The sequence below is a fragment of the Hermetia illucens genome, chromosome 1, assembly GCF_905115235.1.
Source record: "Hermetia illucens chromosome 1, iHerIll2.2.curated.20191125, whole genome shotgun sequence".
NCBI lineage: Eukaryota > Metazoa > Arthropoda > Insecta > Diptera > Stratiomyidae > Hermetia > Hermetia illucens.
Genome location: NC_051849.1, coordinates 99828973 through 99846932, shown reverse-complemented (window position 1 = coordinate 99846932; position 17960 = coordinate 99828973). Strand labels below are relative to the sequence as shown.

Genomic DNA, 17960 nt, shown 5'->3' with positions numbered 1-17960 from the left:
ATTTGCGAATACACGCTCAAGCTTATGCTGATGACCTGGCTGTACTTGTTATTGAGCGGGATCTTGGAACGGTGTGTAGGAATATACAGCGTGCCGTTGATTTGATAGACAGCTGGTGCCTTAGACATGGTTTGTCAGTTAATCCAAATAAAACCACAATGGTTTTATTCACAAAAAGGAGAAAACTGGATGGACTTTGTCTCCCTGAGATGAGGGGTACTACCCTTCAACTCTCCGAAGAAGTGAAATATCTGGGGGTCACTCTAGATAAAAAACTTCTTTGGAACAAACATGTAGAGGTAAAGATGAAACGAGCTCTCACAGCTTATGGGCTGTGCAGACGGACCTTTGCCTCGACATGGGGACTCAGGCCTCATGTCGTAATGTGGATATACGTTGTCATCATTAGGCCGATGTTCGTATATGCATCCGTAGTGTGGTGGGTTAAGGTGAGACAAAAAGGTTTTCACCGTAAACTAGCCGCACTGCAAAGAACTATTTGTCTGGGTATCACTGGTGCCATGAGCACGACATCCGGCGCAGCTCTGAATGCACTACTCAATTTGCAGTCCCTGGATATATTTATTTAAAGCAGTGCAATGAGAGCAGCTCATAGGCTAATTCGATTAGATCTATGGGAAAACAACGGATGTGGGGGGCACAGAGCATTGGGAGAGTTACTGGGAGGACTGAATCCAGTTCTTACAATGCCTTCCGATTCTCGTGTCCCCATACATCTGTTTGGTAGAAGATATGTAGTTACCCTGAAGCGTAGAGAGGACTGGGAAGACCCAGAGGAATGCGTGGCGGGATATACGGAAGTCTTCTACACCTATGGCTCAAAAACAGAAGAGGGTTCTGGAGCCGGAGTCTACCTCTCGAATAAAAACGAGAAGTGGGCTTTTCCTTTGGGACAATATGCCACGGTTTTTCAAGCCGAAGTTTATGCGATCCTAAGGGTGGCAAACTGGGTGATTGACGAGCGGTTGAAGGGCAGGCGCATCGCAATCTGCAGTGACAGTCAAGCTGCACTGAGGGCATTGAGCAGTCCTTTGATCACCTCGAAAATCGTTCAGGAATGTAGAAACCGTTTGAACTCTATGTCTAGATTCAATACGGTGAAACTACTCTGGGTACCTGGTCACTGTGGCATAGAGGGAAATGAAATCTCGGGCACTTTAGCGAAAGAGGGGTCAATCTCCCCTATGCCGGGACCGGAGCCAGCAATTGGGGTATCGGTAGCATTGGCTAAATCGGTTTCAAAAACTGGGAACAAGTTTCCCATAATGACAGGTGGCAGAGCTTAAATGCTGCTCGACACACCAAACTTTTCCTGCCAGAACCCAACATACGTACCGCAAAGTTTATCCTGTCGAAAAGCAGGAGGACTTGCAGGTGTATTGTGGGCATTCTGACAGGCCATAATTCACTAGCTGGGCATATGTTCAGAATAGGAATTACCGAAGATGATACATGTCCCTCCTGTAATGAGGAAGCGGAATCCACGGAGCATTTCCTATGTGAGTGCCCCGCCTATGGACGCATCAGGCATCAGATCTTTGGTGCCGATGTCCTCCAATTGCGACGGGTAGCATCGCATCCACTAACGGAAATCCTGCGATACGTTAACGAATCCGGAATATTCCGTTAGACGGGGGAGGCGAGTACAATGGGCCAACACGGCCTGAGTGCTCAGAAGCTGTAGCTTCTCCCCCACCATACACACACACACACACGACTACCGCTGTTACTCAAAAGCCCCAAGCCTTCATCAACTCTTGTCGGCGATTTGTAAGCGCATTGCCATGGACGTGTGGATGTGTTGACTAGAAAGCGAAAGTAGCAGTGGAGCACATTAAGGAACGCCGACAATTCCATTGTTGGCTAGGCCATGCATTGGAATCCACTACCCAAGGTGGCCGACGGGTGGGCCGCTTCAGGAGCGCATTGTCCACTGGAGCGCAAGCGTCTCGGGAAGTGCTGGAGGGAGCTAAAACTAGGTTTTTTGCCTCCGAAGGTCGGCGCAGTTTGAATTTGGTTATAGGAAAGATACCCTTTGCATTGGGAACGGAGGCTTAGCCATTATCTACAATGAAATTTTAATTTCAAGTGATAAAAATTATTGCAAAAAGTTACCTGGTGTCTAAATTTTACGTCATGGTCAATCAATGCTCTTGCTAGCATTAAGGAATGTTCTTGGTGAATAAACAAATCAGCCGTTCCATGTACAATCATTAAATTTCGGTTCTTGATGTTTTCTACTCGAGATGTTAGATCAGATTCTTGCAGTGCTCGAAGATAGTCTCCGCCCATGGGTATATATCTCTCCGTAAAGAAGGAATCTGTAAATAAAAGGATTCGTATCAGTAAGTTATACGTATGTGTCATCTGAAAATTAATTTAAATATACAATAGCAGTTAATAGGGTCAAATCACACATGATATAGACTACTATGCAAGAAGATGATTTATTTACTTTTATTGGTTAAAATGCTTCCATAATGATTTAAGAATTATATCCAAAAGTACTTTTGTGAAGAATTTTTTTTAACTGGTTGAAAAATTTGATTTTGTGAGTGAAGTCGTGGCATCGATTTGCAGGTAATTTGGAAGCAGATTTCGCCATTTTAATCTAGAGTTTGTTTAGTGGCTAATGATGAGTTATAAATTATCGGTGTTTATTAATCTGGCCATTACATGTTTTTAGTACTTGAATGTTCATCCTAGAATAAGAGCTGATGCCAAAAAGCTCGTTTTAGGTTTTGGCGCGAGTAACTCCTGTTTTCCGCAATTAAATTGATTTCGTCAACCATTTATATTGTAGTATATTTTAAAAATGGGGGGAACTACGCGTAAAAACAGCAACTCAACCGAATATATGAAAAAACGTATTTGAGTCACGCTTTGTCATAAAATGTCTAAGCACGAAAAACCGCTACATCTAAGGCAGTAGAACCTCATTGTAACTTAGTTAAGCAAAGATGAGTTACTAACGCGTTCCTTGAGCGGATTAAATCAAAACTCCGACAAAAGTTTGAAGGGGATAGTATGATCAATGAGTCCTAAATCTGTTTCCATTAGCAAAATTGTCCTCGATGTTAGTGCCCGCCGTGCAGTAATTTATCTCAATGATGATTATAATGGTAGTTATGGATCAACTTGGTATTACAATGGCGTTATTGTTATAACTTTTGTTCAGAAACTAACGCCACGTGTATAGGGCATTTTAAGCGTTCCCCGACTGAAAACGCCAAAGAAGCCCATAGAGCACATTTTTCACCAACGAAGAAAGTGTCTTTGTGGAAACTACATTTTTCGAATTGGACGAAAATTTAGCGCCTCCAATTTTCATTCAATCAAATCCAAATTTGAGCTGTAGCTTTATAGTAATATTTTCTAGTGAATTACGCAGGATTTTTTTCGATTGGCTGAAATTTAGCTATTTTATAACCGATTGTAGACCATTTTTTCATAGAAAAAACACACTTCTAATTGACGCCATTTTATTAAAAATTAATATTTTCAAAAAATCTTACGTACTTCAGTAGCGTTTGGTTTTTTGCCCTAGATAAAAAATCAGGACCTGCACTTTCGCCCATTGAGATCATTCAAAGTAGAACTTCATTGAATCAGCGTTTGCGCTGCCATTTTGTTTTAAAATAATATAGAAATGTTTTTTATACCTAAAGGGGGTCATCCCGTGTGAAGGCCGTTTTTTTCGCTTTTTTTAGAAATTTTTCGTGAAGAAGTAGATAAAGATACAAATACGAATTTTTTACCATACATTTACTAATATCTTGAGCATCCGTAATAATTTTTCCAGCCCGATAGCATAATTCATTATTAAAATACAGAGCAATTTATACACGCATCTCCAAAAAAGGTGTTTTTCTACTGCCACGCTAGGGGGCGGTGTGATCATCTTAAAGAAAAAATGTAAACGGCATTTTAACGTGCAGACTTAGCTACAGTCCGCAAACTAGGTTTATTAGAAACCATTAAAAGCTAAATTTTTGGTGCCGTGTTAAACTTTTTTTTGTGAATTTTGGTGTTTTTCTAAGGTTTTCTTAATGAATAAAAAAAAAAACTGCTGAATGAATCGCAATTATCCTAGTTTGCGGACCGTAGAAATATATTCTAAATGAGTTCTGAAAATTTCAAAGAATTTCATTGGATTGATTTTGGACCATGGTGGCAGCCGATTTTCAACATGCAGTTTCGAGAAAAACGCATTTAAAAAGTACAATGCGATTTTCAACCATAAAATCTTAACTAACCGTTAATCTGTTATGCCTAGTCCATAAACCTTAGGTTTCTTGAAGAAATACAAGTAAAGCGTTGGCTTCAATTCTTATGATTTTAGGGAAGTCATTCGAACGTCATTTGGACCGACAAATACGCGCTTTATTACGGCGACCGTCATAAATGTGGCATGTGACTATTACGTGTTTAGCACTATAATTTCCGAACGACTCCGAATATCAAAAAATCACTGTGTCCATATATTCTACACTATATCTAGATATAATTGATGTAAAAAAAAAGTTCGATTCCTCGGATCCGACACACGGGATGACCCCCTTAAGCTTAAGATTAACATATCAAAGAAACAGAACTAAAAAATGACCCGTGATTTCATGCATACAAGGGTAGTATTACCCCTTCACGTAGAATTCGAAATTTCCTGAATATCTTGTTACTAAATACGGATGTATAATTCCAATTATAATTAACAAATTTAGGTTTAAAATATATATTTAAACGCCCCTGTTTTGTGAACATTTCTCTTAAATTGGTTTCATATTTAGATAATGGATAAGTATTGTAATTCGGCTTTAAATGATATTTAATTTTACTGAGTTGCAAAGTCGATTTGCAATTTGCTATCGATTGAATTTTTATATCACTTCCTCAGTTTAGCCGTTGTTCGATCACTTTGAGCGTTACATACAAAGCCTTTACAAGGAACTCTCTATATTGTTTTATATTCTGAATGGGGATACTGTATTATTCATGGCTAATTAAAAAAAACCTCTATAAAACTGGCTTATCTGGAAAGCGTTGGCATGAAATTAGGTAGTACGTGGGAATTATTAGTTTCATTTATGCAGTGAATGAAACAAGTCGAAATATTGGAAGCTGGACTTTTCGAGTATAAATGTTTTGTGTTCATTTTATGCGTTTCTTTCGTACAAAGCAAAAATTCAAAAAATTACACGAAATAGAAAACTTTGTTAATAATAGTTGGATTTCTCTCAAACTTTCCAGAATTATGTCTTATATTATCACCAACAGTGGCATTTAAAGGGGAGTTTCGGCTAAATTTATAAAATATGGCAACATGTCAGTATTAACTTTGCTTGAGCAGATATAGGATTGGGATTTATTTTGAGGCTTTGATTCCGTATAGACGCACCATCGCCATTTTTTTCAGAATTTCTGGTTTGATATGTTCTGAAAACGAGACCTGTTTCACTTTTTTTTGGTAGACATTTTGAGCCCTGATTTTTCTATCTGTCACCCAATATTAGAAATAATATCAATTTCGAAAAGTATTAATTGAGCTATTCATATGGGCAACTATACAGTCATATATATACTATTACAGTAACGGCTCGAAAATTAGAATTTGCAAAAATTAGAAAAGCTTCGAAATTAGGGCAAACAATTTATTTACATGTGTTGATCTGAAATTAAGTGGTTCTAATTTCCGAGCTTAGATAGAGAAAACGAAATTCTGTTTACAAAGTATTTTATTATGGTTTATTTTCCGTTCTTCAACTAGTCTCTTTTTCTGGGTAGAGTAGGTGAATGTATTTACGCACTAAGTATTGGACTTTCGTAATAGTAAATTGTCGGACTACCAATTGGATACCTCCGTTTGACACATTCCTTGGGTCCAGCCATACCGTAGGAGGCCTGAAAGTTAGGGAATTCCTTTCACCAAAGCGAGGGTAGGGGAAGAAGGGAACTGTTAGCTCAAAAAACCCCCTCCCATCCAGTCCCCCACCGTTCGAGTTCTATTTTCTTCGCGACAAGTACCTGAACATCTGTCAGTGCTCCTCATCATCTTTCTGACAACCGTTGTCCGTAGAGAGCTCCCCTGTATCTGAATAAAGCTGCTTATGAATCCGATCCAAATTTCCACAAGAAAAAAATGTGATTGGTGTCGTTCACCACATCATTGCAAAACACACCATCATGCTATCGTACTTCATAATATTATGTAAGCAGCACTGAAAAATTCCTCACCATGCTTGCTGATACACGAATCTGCTTACTGATAAACCGCACAATCTATCTGCTTCCTGCGTGCATGTTGTCGTTCTTCACGAGCAATTAACCTTCCTTTGCACTAGTAAATCGTTTCACGTTTTTTGACAAGAAGAGTAACGGGAGTCGTTTCCAGGTCTACCATCACTGCCGATTTTAAGACAGCGTGGTAGGCACACATCACTTCCAAAGCTTCCTGTCTCTGTACTAGCATAAAGTAATTACGATACATCTTCTTGCCAAGTACCTCAGCCGAAACCTGCGCGCCATAGAACAAAACGGACTGCGTTGCATTCATGAAAAGATGCCTCTTGCTAATGGTAGAATCCCTAATATTTGTCATCAGTCGGTTCAAAGCCGAAATTCCAGTTGCTTTTTCCGCTGCTGCTTTAATTTACTCATAAAAGCTCATCTTCAAGTTGAGGGTCAATTCAAGGTACTTAACCATTGACTCTTTAATAATCTCCCCGATGGATACGCAACGCAGGGTTCGGTTCTTTTCCAGCGGAAGGATGAAACAAAAAGCCGTTTTTGATCCGCTTACTCATCATATCAATATGCCAAGTCTGCTTTGTGTCTAATCAACAGTAACATATGTCTGAATTTTCTGGCATATTGTGTCTTAGCAGACTTTCGTAAGTATTGTTAGAAAGGCTCGATCCTAGCATGGGTTCCTATGTTACGTCCATCGTGATTTTCACTCTCCTCTGTTTTTCCAGCATCTCACTTCAATATGCGCCAAAGGTAGCCTGTTATGTGAAAAGAATTTTTAAGTGTGCCTACCATTTCTGCAATCTTACAGAGTTGAAGGTATTTTTGACATCAAGCATTACGAAGAGTCGACATCAACAGCTCTGCGTCTCAGTTAGATGAATGGCATCCACAACTTCGATGAAAACATCTATTGTAGATCTATCTGCTCTAAAATGGAACCATTTGTCCCCGGCATTACATATCCCTTCAGCAAATCTGCTTCTAATAAGTTTTTCGGCGGCATCTCAGGGTCTCCTTTACCTCAGCTGCTCTGCGTCGGTCTTGACACTTCCTAGCGACAAGGAAAATTACTCCCTTCAGGTAAGCGTTGAATGCGCCGAGAGGTCTCACCAGATTGCGTAACTTTGTTGAGATATTTTTGGGTCCTGTCGGCTTCTTATTTTTTATAGAGAGGGCTACCTCTTCCAGGTCTTTCATGGTGAAAAGTGTGCAATCCTCAGCGGGAACGGTAGATCATGAGTTTGTTGAATGACACAATACACATGCTTGTATAGTGACATTAATGACTAAAAGTTAAAATTACGACCAGCAACCCCTTTGGTACGCCCGAAATCCTCCCCTTTGAAACCAATGTCAAAACTTATATATATATATTCGGTGAAAAAAAGTTTGCCCCCATCTTTTACGTCTATGGGGACCCTCCCTAAATTCAATGTGCAACAATGAAGTTCACCGCATATGTGGGTTCCTTTAACCCTTTCTGAGACAACCGCGTGTGATAGACAGAGAGACAGAGAACCGTGAACAGTGTAACCGTAAAATGAGGGGGGAATATATTTACCGAATATAGCTTATAACGTGAAACTTTTATATATGAAGCGCCAACTTCCGATTTCTGGCTTACTGTATGCATCTCGTGCGTCTGAAACTTTCCCACGAAACACTAAGTTTTTTTTGTGAAGCCCGGATTTCAATTATTATTTTATGGAAAATGTTGCTAGATTGCCTTTTTGTGGAATCTATCTTCAATTCATTGGAAAAAATCTCAGATTGTCAGTATCTACAATTAGCTGGGATAGCAATTCTGCCAAAATTGCAGGGCTAATAAGGAACAGTTTCACGGGGATACGGACAAGCACGACGATTTTGCTTCGCAGTTACTTTTCAGTTCCTTACGCTCGTCAATCCACTTCAACGTTTCCACAGTCAGACATATGGTGCTTCCTCGAGACGCGGCCGGACGATATCTGGAACGCGGAAGCGGATCGTGTTGAGCTTAAGGTGTCGAAACTCTCCGACCCTGTGAGCAGACACGAACAAAATATGCAAGCCAGGGTCAATCAAGTGATGATCATGTTCGCGATTGATATCAGCATTTCTCTTTTTTTCACACGTCCAGAAGACAAGCGCCACTGGCGGCAATGTGATCGATTTGATTAGATGAACATAGCTGATTAATTGAAATTCAACTGTCCATGAGGAGACGATAGAAGTTGTTGAAAGGCACAAATTTTCAACCATTTTCTTTGTGTGTTTTTATTGTACATCACATATTCGAGCAAGGTTTTATCGGAGTCCACCTTAACGTTTAGATCACCCGTCACGATCACCACGATCACAATGTCATCTTGAGAAGGCCCGTCCCCGATTGCATTAAGTTACTCTTGGAAAACATCTTTCTCCCCTATATCCACAGCGTGTAATAATGTACTATTGGGATGTTCTTCCTTATGGACCGGGACTTCGTATCTGAACCTCGCAGTCAGAATTTTGTCTAAAAACGCCTTTCAATTTAGGAGACCACTCCTTGCGGATACCGTTATCTGCAATCCAAACGCGGTTTCGCGTTTATGCGGACAAACTAAGGCTTATCAAAATCCAACGATACAGTGTTGTGCGGAGGGGAGGAGTGCGAAATGCTCCAAATGTATTACGGTCTTACTTTCTTTAGGCCTAAGATGTCTAGTCGAACGTTTCTGGTATCTGCCTTTCAAAGTGGAGGGGGAATCATTTTGTTCCGGAAGCGACACAAACTTTAAAGAACTTGCCGAGATATAGATGTTTGTCTGGCTGTGGAAATATAAATGCGGATTGGTGGGCGCAAAGGGCTGAGAGCTCTCATGATGGCTGCAAGCCAAGCATTGAAGAAGCAATTCACCGAAATTCTGTATTACTTTATTTTTTTTTTATTATTGTGAAGTTGCACCTCTTTTAGATGATGTGTCAAATCACGTTAACATGCATATACGAACGACTCCGTTTAACAAAAATAAAATTATCTATGCCATCAACGCGCTCAAACGGAGTAAAGAAATTGGTCTTGACAATTCTCCCTTGCCGAACTTTCCGTGCAGCTCCTACGCTTTGTCTGCAGTGGCAGTGGGTGGATCACACATGAAGAAAGGGCAACAACTGCCTTGCGGGTTATGCTATACATGGAATCTATTGGATGGTTGAGGTTGTCCTAGAACTATTTAGCCAAGCACAATGGAGGAAGAGTGCAAAATTGTCGAAAAGTATGGAGGCCGTTGGAGCAACTTGCTAGCAATTGAGAGCGATAGGGCATAAATGTGGTTGACGCGTCCCGCCCCAAATAGGCTTCATGGTAACCATATATTAAAACTTGTGGAGATCGTCGCTTTTCATTGTTTTTGCAAATAGGAAATCCTGAACAAACAAATTTATGACTTGATGTTTTTTTTCGGGGAGCTGCAGAACTCTTCTCCTTTGAGGTTTGAAATCCTGCTCCTTTTCTCTGGCCAATACTTATTGAATTTGAAAATCACAACAAATAAAAGAAACAATGGTATCCGTTCTATTCAATTCCCTAAGGCTGAATGGGAATTGCTGATAGACAAAGTTAACATTTCACGTTATGTAGTTATACTTTTCAGGTAGGTACGTGGAAGAAAATTGTAACCTGTTTATCATTCATATCATTTTCACTGAGAGAGTATTTCAATATGTACATAATTTCCAAAGCACTTTTACTTACAGTGGTAGCCAAACGATACGACAGGGTTGATGGATATGCTGCATTGTATAACTTGCTGAGAATCATCGGCTAAAGTTAGAGCCGCTGCGTATCCTCCATATCCCCAGCCATAAGAACATATTCGCGCCGGATCGACGAACTTCAAATTGTCGCGTAGGTACCTGTGGAAAGAAAATGAATAGATTAATAATCGCTTTAATTATTTAAAGTAGTAGATAAATTGAGCACTGTTTATTTGTTATTTATTTCGACCTTTAACTTAAAACATTTTTCCAAGTTGATCGATCAAATAAAAATGTTCCTACTACTTAGCTTGAGGGACACCAATCCTCCTACACTGAAAGGCCGAATTAATTTTGAATTAAACTTAATCGTGCTTCATAATCATGTTCCCTTTATTTTTATTAAGGTTTTGAGTAAACAAAAAACCTTACTAAAATCGGATTACTGTCTGTCTGTCTTTCCGTCTGTCTGTCTGTTTGTCTGTCCGTCATACGCATTTTCCTCGGAGGCAGTTGTAGCGATTCGCACCGAATTTGGTAGAAACGTGGGAACTGTGAACGCTCACGCATATAGTGAGTTACATCCTTTTACGTTGAATTTAAGGGGGAGAGGGGGGGGGGCAAAACATACAAAAGGGAGGTGTAAATTTTTTTTCATCAAATATAGTCGTGTGGGGTATCAAATGAAAGGTCCCGGTTAGTACTTTTCGAAGCCGGTCTTAGTTTTGACATTTGTTGAAAAGGTGGGGAGTGGGGGGGGGGGGTTGAAAGTGATCATTTTTTTAACCAGCCCATTCTCAGAAATTACCCAACCGAAAAATCTGAAAAAAATCAGGGGGCTGCCACCATATGGTGCCAAGGCACTGAAATACATGTTATATTTTAGGCACGGAAGCCAGCTAAGTGATTGGGAATTTAAAATCATTAAATGCGTGAACACTGCAAGATAAGTCACAGTATTGTATTTCGGAAGATGCAGAGCTATTCATCAAGCGGTTAAAAAATTTAGGGCACTCCCCTTTGGTGCTGTAGAGGAGACAGATTAAGAAAAACCAGACGATCAATGTAATCTAGAACAGGTTAAGAGAATGAATATCCCTGGACTGATACAATTACATGGCAATCACAATCATAGTAAGGGTTGATAACATATTACTAAAGCATAAGCAGGGACGTTACGGACGAAACACACAGAGAAACGAATCAAACGATGCTCTGAAAGCACGACTGGAGACGTTTAGAGCGTGGATTCTGAAGTCTTCCATACCTTCCATCTTTCGTAGCATTTATAAGGGAGAAATGGATGCCGCAATAATCGCAGCTAACAGAGGTTCTGGAGATGAAGCATCGACAAATTATCTTCATAACCACCTGAAGAATGTTATCACTGATACGAGTAAAAACATATTTAGCCTCAGTCGCAAAAAAGTCCCAACGAATGGTTACACGATGAATGTAAATTAGGAACGGATCACCAAACTGCTCCATACCGGGTAATGCTCCAGTCTTAAAGAACGCGGGCATCCGCAGAGACCTATCGCGAAATTCTTTGAGCAGATAAGCAACTTCAGAAATGGAAAGGAAAGCCTGAAAAAATCAACAAGTCTGTGAACTTGAAAGTTACAGGGAACAACCGCAGCCAAGTCAGCAGGATGAAGCCTTATACACCTCGACGCTCATCCGGTCGAGACAAAGAGGGAAGTCTGATAAACGACCGTATCGGCATATTGGAGTGATGGGATGAGTACTTTAATGAACTGCTCAACAACCAGGGGCATATGCTGCCACCACCAAGCATGGAAGAAACAGTCCGTGCAGTTCATTGGCTTGAAAATCATAAGTAATCAGGTGTCAATGGAATTATAGCCAAACTGCAGTTCATTAACTAATGCTCATGGTTTGGGACAGCGAATTATTACCTGATGGCTGGCAACGAGACATTATGTGTCCCATACATAAAAACGGAGATATCACGCAGAGCAGCAATTATAGAGCTACCACTTTGCCAAGCACCATCTATAAGATGTTCTCCGCTGTATTGCTAGGTCGAATAGCCCTATACGCCCAGAACATCATCGACCCATACCAAAGAGGCTTCACTCCAGACAAATCAACAACAGATCAGATTTCTCTCTGCAGCAAGCAATGGAAAACTGTTGTAATATGGCCATCAGTTGCACCACGTTGTACATGGCCATGAGAGAATTCGGTATCCTGACTAGTGTAGCCCTGACTAATGTGCGAGGTCAAAGAAAAGCGGCAGGATCACTCTTGAGACCACTCAACATCAACAACGATCTAAGAAAAGGAGATGCTCCATCCTGCGTTTTTAAGGTTTTGCGTGAAACAAAACCTTATTAGAATCGATTCGATGTCTGTCTGTCCGTCTGTCTGTCTGTCTGTCTGTCTGTCTGTCCGTCTGTCTGTCTGTCTGTCTGTCTGTCTGTCTGTCACAGCCGATTTATTCGGAAACGGCTGGACCAATCATCACGAAAATTGGTAAGAGTATGTGATCTGCCGTTCCCTTTACATGTAGCAACTGACGCCATTTTGTGTTAAGTTTAAGGGGGGGCTCCCCATACATGTGAAAGGAGGGTGCAAAATTTTTTTTCACAGAATATAGCCACGTGGGGTATCAACTGAAAGGTTTCAATTATTACTTTTCGAAACTGGTCCAATATTTGATATTGGGTGAAACATAGGGGAGTGAGGGCTCAAAATATGACCATCAAAAAGTGTAACAGGTCTCGTTCTCAGAACCTATCCAACCGAAAAATCTGAAAAAAATCGCAGTAGTGCATCTCTACGAAATCTAGGCCTCAAAATATATCCGGTTCCGATATCTGCACAAATAAAGTTAATAATAGTATATTTCCACATTTTGGAAATTTACCCGGCACCCCCCTTATGTTCATCCCAGAAGTACAAAATTTGGCACGCGTATAAAGAATAACATAGTGCATAATTTGGTGAAGTTTGAAGAAAATCAAACTATTAGTAACAAAGTCATAGGGGGTGAAACTTTACAATTTTTTGTGAATTTCGTGCACTCTACAACCTGCATGACGTCATCATCACATATCAATTCGTCAATACCGCAACGAAGTAAGTTCGTATGAATTGGGTGGAAAAGAATTATTTTGTTTTAGTTTTTTAATCATTTGTATATGAATATCAATTATTCCAACGGGACATGTGTTTATGTAAGTATATAGTATATGCGTGCTAATGGACTTTGCGGGTAGTGCCTAATTCAGATAGATATAAGAAGTAAACCAGAAATATGGGTACGATCAATCTATATACGTGCCTATATGTGTACAGTATTCGAAAATAGGCAGTTTGTTTGTTTAGAGTAAACGTAACATCTACAGCTGTAATATGTACGTATGTCTCGTAGTTTTGTGGTTGTATACGGATAGAAAAATGTGCGTTGAAATTTCTTAGATAAGATGAACACAAAACCTTTATACCCGAAGCCCGAGCTTCCGGTATTCCGACTTGTTTTTAACCTGGCCATGGAAAAAGTAATCCATGATGTGAATGGGAGAGGCACTATCCTCTTATAGTAAAGGCAGTTTTGGCAGAAATTAGGAATGCGGGCATGTGAAATCGAATCGAAATCGAAAATGTGTGAGATGCCAACACTCCTGAGCATTTTTTTTTTATCGGAACTTCCAGACCAAATACTGGACAATGTTAGAAAGTTACGAAGATAGCAACTGACACAGAAACTTTCAACTGAGTTCTGAAATCCATTCGAATCTTAAATCGTCCTCCCACTGGCACGGATTATCGATGTGCAGGTAGGACCTAATGTGCTAGTTCTGACAGCAAAAAACCAAAATGAATGGACATATTACAAAACAATTAACAGTAAAATTATCCTTTACCAGTAAAGGATGAATACACACGAGAAGCTATAACACAGGTGAAAGCGGTTTATAATGGTAACCGCCACAAATAACCATTCTTAACCACTCTGTTATGCTCTTAAGAGACTTATAGGGTCTCTTAAAGACCAATATAACACATTGTGCGTTAAATGTTACGACTATCGTGAGAGTGAGAAATTTAAGTTTAATATTAAAATTCGAGAGATAATCCAAAACAAGACTAGGTTGTGTGGAATCAACAAGCAGATGAGCGAAGGGATAAGTTACGGGGGATCGAGTTACCATGAATTCGATTCTTCCAAATATCTGGATATATGCAATCCCCTCATCAACGATTTCGTACGTTCTGTACAACGGACAAAGGAGCGAAACCGTCTTTAAGGATGATGATATCATCCGTTTCACTCTCTGTTCAGAGAAATTCATCAGCAGAACTAAGCGTATACTTTAAGTCTATTGTTACCAATCAATCAAAAGAGTACCTACAGTCGATGAATCAACTCTCCCTGAAGCTACAGGATCTTTTCCTACGTTAGTGCAAGAAGCGTATAAAGCGTATATTACTTACGTTAATACACCCAGTTGATCTTCGATTTCAATCGTTCCCAGCTTTCCATGAATTTGATTTCGTAGAAGTTCTCCTTGGAAGCCGCTTCCTCTCGCGTCAATTTGAGCAATAATCATGGATCGTTGACTACATAAATACCAGTTCCAGTCCACCTGGAACTTTTCGGAAACTAGTTGGGACCCTGGTGCTGCATCCCTGGATATTTCAATGAAATCCATAAATTAAGTGATAGTCTTTATTAGAGAAAAAATCTTACACTTGTAAGACGAGCGGAAACGCTACTTCTTCATCCTCCTTCATTCCAGGCGGGAGAAACAATCGGACTTGCGCTTGAAACCCGTGTCGAATTTCAACACTGAATGTTCGTATTTGTGGTAGAGCTAGTTGTCCCAGACGTCGACGCAACAGGTCCCCTGCATGAAGTACGTATATCTTGTGATTTGTTTGGGTATCTACGAGATAAACTGAAGGCGAATCAGGCCCTAAGCATTCCTGCACATAGTATGAATAGTCTTTGCTGAAGTAGATTTTATTATATAGGCAATTGTTTGGTAGCTCGGTTTCTTCTTCATCTGTTGTAACGATCGTTGTTTGATTTTCATTGAAGCTCACTAGCTTGAAAGTGGATTGAGAATTATCACACGTGAGGCATGTGGGTGGTGATGCGGTTATATAAACTCGACTAGGTTTTATCACGTTTGACCTCACATAAATCTTATAGAGATGACGTTGGCCAGGCTTCCTTTCGGGTGCAGCCATAAAGTATACAACTTCATTTGTTTCATCCCATCCAAGGATTTCTGTGACTTCGAATCGGCCCATGGTCAGGGGAACGGTTCTTTTGTCGAAGGATGATATGAATACAACATGTCGGAAATACCCATGCTCTCCATCCCTGACAGGCAAACGTCTCAAAATATAGCCTCCCTTAGTGAACTCATTCGTTACTTTGTCACCCTCGCTATTAGTGGTTGAAGCATTGCCATCTGTTTTAGTTGTATTCGTGGCATTTAATATAGGAATATTCGGATTTGTTATCTTATATTTTGAAAAAATAGGTGCTTCGGATGGCAAGACCCATCCATCGCTTATTGTCACTTCTGTATGGACTTCGAAACAAGCAAATGCTGGAGCACGGCATATCACCGTCATGGCTTTGGTTTGTTCTCGATCTGTTATTGTTACGGAGAGGTCAGTTGGAGAAACCCATGTCATGCCGCCGACGTAACTTCCATTTGAAAGCTCCGCAGGTAGTTTAATTTGTTGTGGAAATATATATTTGAGAACTGTTAAATTGACAACGTATACGGTAACGTTTGGGTTTATTGTTCCTGTTTTTGGATATCGAACGGTTCGCACTTCAGGATATTTGATGTTATCCCCCATCCATGTGTATCTGCAAGAAATTTTCGAATTTTCATTAACTGGCTATAACTATCTTCGAACATACAAAAGGAACCTCTTAAAACACGGTTTTGTTTGAACTTACTTATATTCCCTGACTAGACTATCGTTAAATGATAAAAACGATAAGAACATCCCATCCGGTGAGAAGGCTAGAGTTTGGCTCATTAGCTCGGGAACATTAGCGTACATCCAATCAGGGATGCCATTGAAAATAACTCCCGTATCGCCTGCAATATTAAATCATACCATTAGAAACTCATACATTTATGGTGCGGAATCCTCGCATTTGTAGAAAATACTTGCCTGTCGTCGTTAATCTGCAAACCAGGTCTCCTTGTACTTTAGGTTTGTAATATAAATCATTTTCATGAACAAAGGCTATCGCCTGCGACACAGTTTTCCCGCTATTTGATGACTGACTCGATCCTGATTGTTTTCCATTATTCACGCTCGTATAACCATTGGAAGTCGCACTGTTTGGAGCCCACATGACTAGCTGCAGCAGGGGTGCATCTGCTGTGTTTTCCTTAGGCGCCAGCGGGAATGTATTCCGTGTTTGGACTTCGTACACATGATATCTGCGAGACATTATGAGAACATCACTTCTAAGATTTTGAAAGGACATTTATTTAAAGGCAACACGTTTCAGTCAGCTCTTCACACAGATTGAGGACATCCCATTGTAATTATTATGGGGCTCATAAAACTTGATCTGAGTTGGAAAAGTTTTATTTCGGAAACATCTGGGATACGGCAGTAGGACAACTTTGATGGAGATTCTCTATTGTCCACCTCTTCACTTCGAGAGAAAATGGAAGTAGCACTCTTGACTATGTTGTATAGTCATTCAAAGTTTTATGGCTCAAGGCAGCTATTCATCATTCCGCAACCTCAATTTTCACCGATGAGTAAAAAGTTGGATGTTTGTACATATGTATGCTCATCGTAACCTGTGGATGAATACAGTTGTATATGCAGCGGGGCAACGCACTCATGGGTTTCTAATTGGCGGAAGGACACTTGATGAGTGATGGTTTTGCCTTAAATTATGTGGGTGGGCTGCTGGAGAGAATTATAAAGTGAAGCACTAACTAAAACTTAAGAAAATATATATCTGTTCCACTCTGTTGAGATGTTACTTTCACTCGTTTCGAAAAAAAGGAGGATTAGCTATGAATGGACAAATAGCACATCAGAGATAAACTGAGTTGGAATAAAGGTAGGTTGCCCTAATGGGGCTTTACCTCCAAAGGCAATTGAACCTTAATTGCTGTAATTGCAATTACCTTTTTTATTTATTATTTATTACTTATTTTACCAATTCCTTACTCATGCTTTTCAGCTTTCGTGTAATAGTACACACAGAATGAAACGCAGCGAAATGAATCAATATTTTATTGTAATTTATTTCCTTAAATCGATAATATTTTCAACAATTTGGGCACAGTGATATCACCATCTAATTTTAGTAATTTATAAAAGAGAGGCACAACATATATTGTCATCGATTTTCTACATATACAAATATAGTATTTTTCTTTTGATGTTCTTCCTATTCCTATGCCAAAAAGAGGAGGTGTTTTCTCGTCTTCTGCATTGTCGGTTATTTGGCTATTATCAAATAAATAAACATCGAAGTATGGGGTTGAAAACCTAGATGTCGTTGCTTTACTTTGTTGTTTATTCAATTCATTAGAATAGTGATCTCTCCAGTATCCCTTTGGATATTACCTGGGTGTAGTTGGGTAGCTTGCGGCAGCTCACTACTATAATAACTGTGTCCAAAATATGAATATGGATGCTAAGGATTCTTTAGTGGTAAGATGTCACAGATTCAAATTCACCCGCAACTTTGAACAATCTAGTCGAGATGCAGATTGTGGAGGCCTCACCAAATTCATGTTCCCCCACGGAGGAATTTGTGTAAGCCATGTACTCCACTTCAGGGGAAAGCCTGGGAGGTAACCCTCATAATGGGAGAAACTGGAAACCCCACTACAACTGTCCGTGTAATTTTTGCCTAAATTTTCTAAAAAACAGAAGAGGAAAGCACGGCATAAGAAGACTTCCGTCACAAACAAGGATACTATTTGCCAAGGGTAGGT

The 17960-nt window shown here is 39.9% G+C and overlaps 1 protein-coding gene across 4 annotated transcripts in view; it reads right to left on the bottom strand.

Moving 5' to 3' along the window:
* Positions 1–17960, bottom strand: part of LOC119649052 (inactive dipeptidyl peptidase 10) — a 589248-nt gene that overhangs the window by 2661 nt on the left and 568627 nt on the right. For all 4 annotated transcript variants that reach the window (XM_038051060.1, XM_038051052.1, XM_038051043.1 and 1 more), the window contains 6 exons: positions 16159–16433; positions 15938–16082; positions 14705–15844; positions 14449–14643; positions 9983–10143; positions 2137–2342 (listed from right to left, as the gene is read on the bottom strand). In XM_038051060.1, coding sequence (XP_037906988.1) covers positions 2137–2342; positions 9983–10143; positions 14449–14643; positions 14705–15844; positions 15938–16082; positions 16159–16433 — 2122 coding nt within the window. The remainder of the gene's footprint in view (positions 1–2136; positions 2343–9982; positions 10144–14448; positions 14644–14704; positions 15845–15937; positions 16083–16158; positions 16434–17960) is intronic.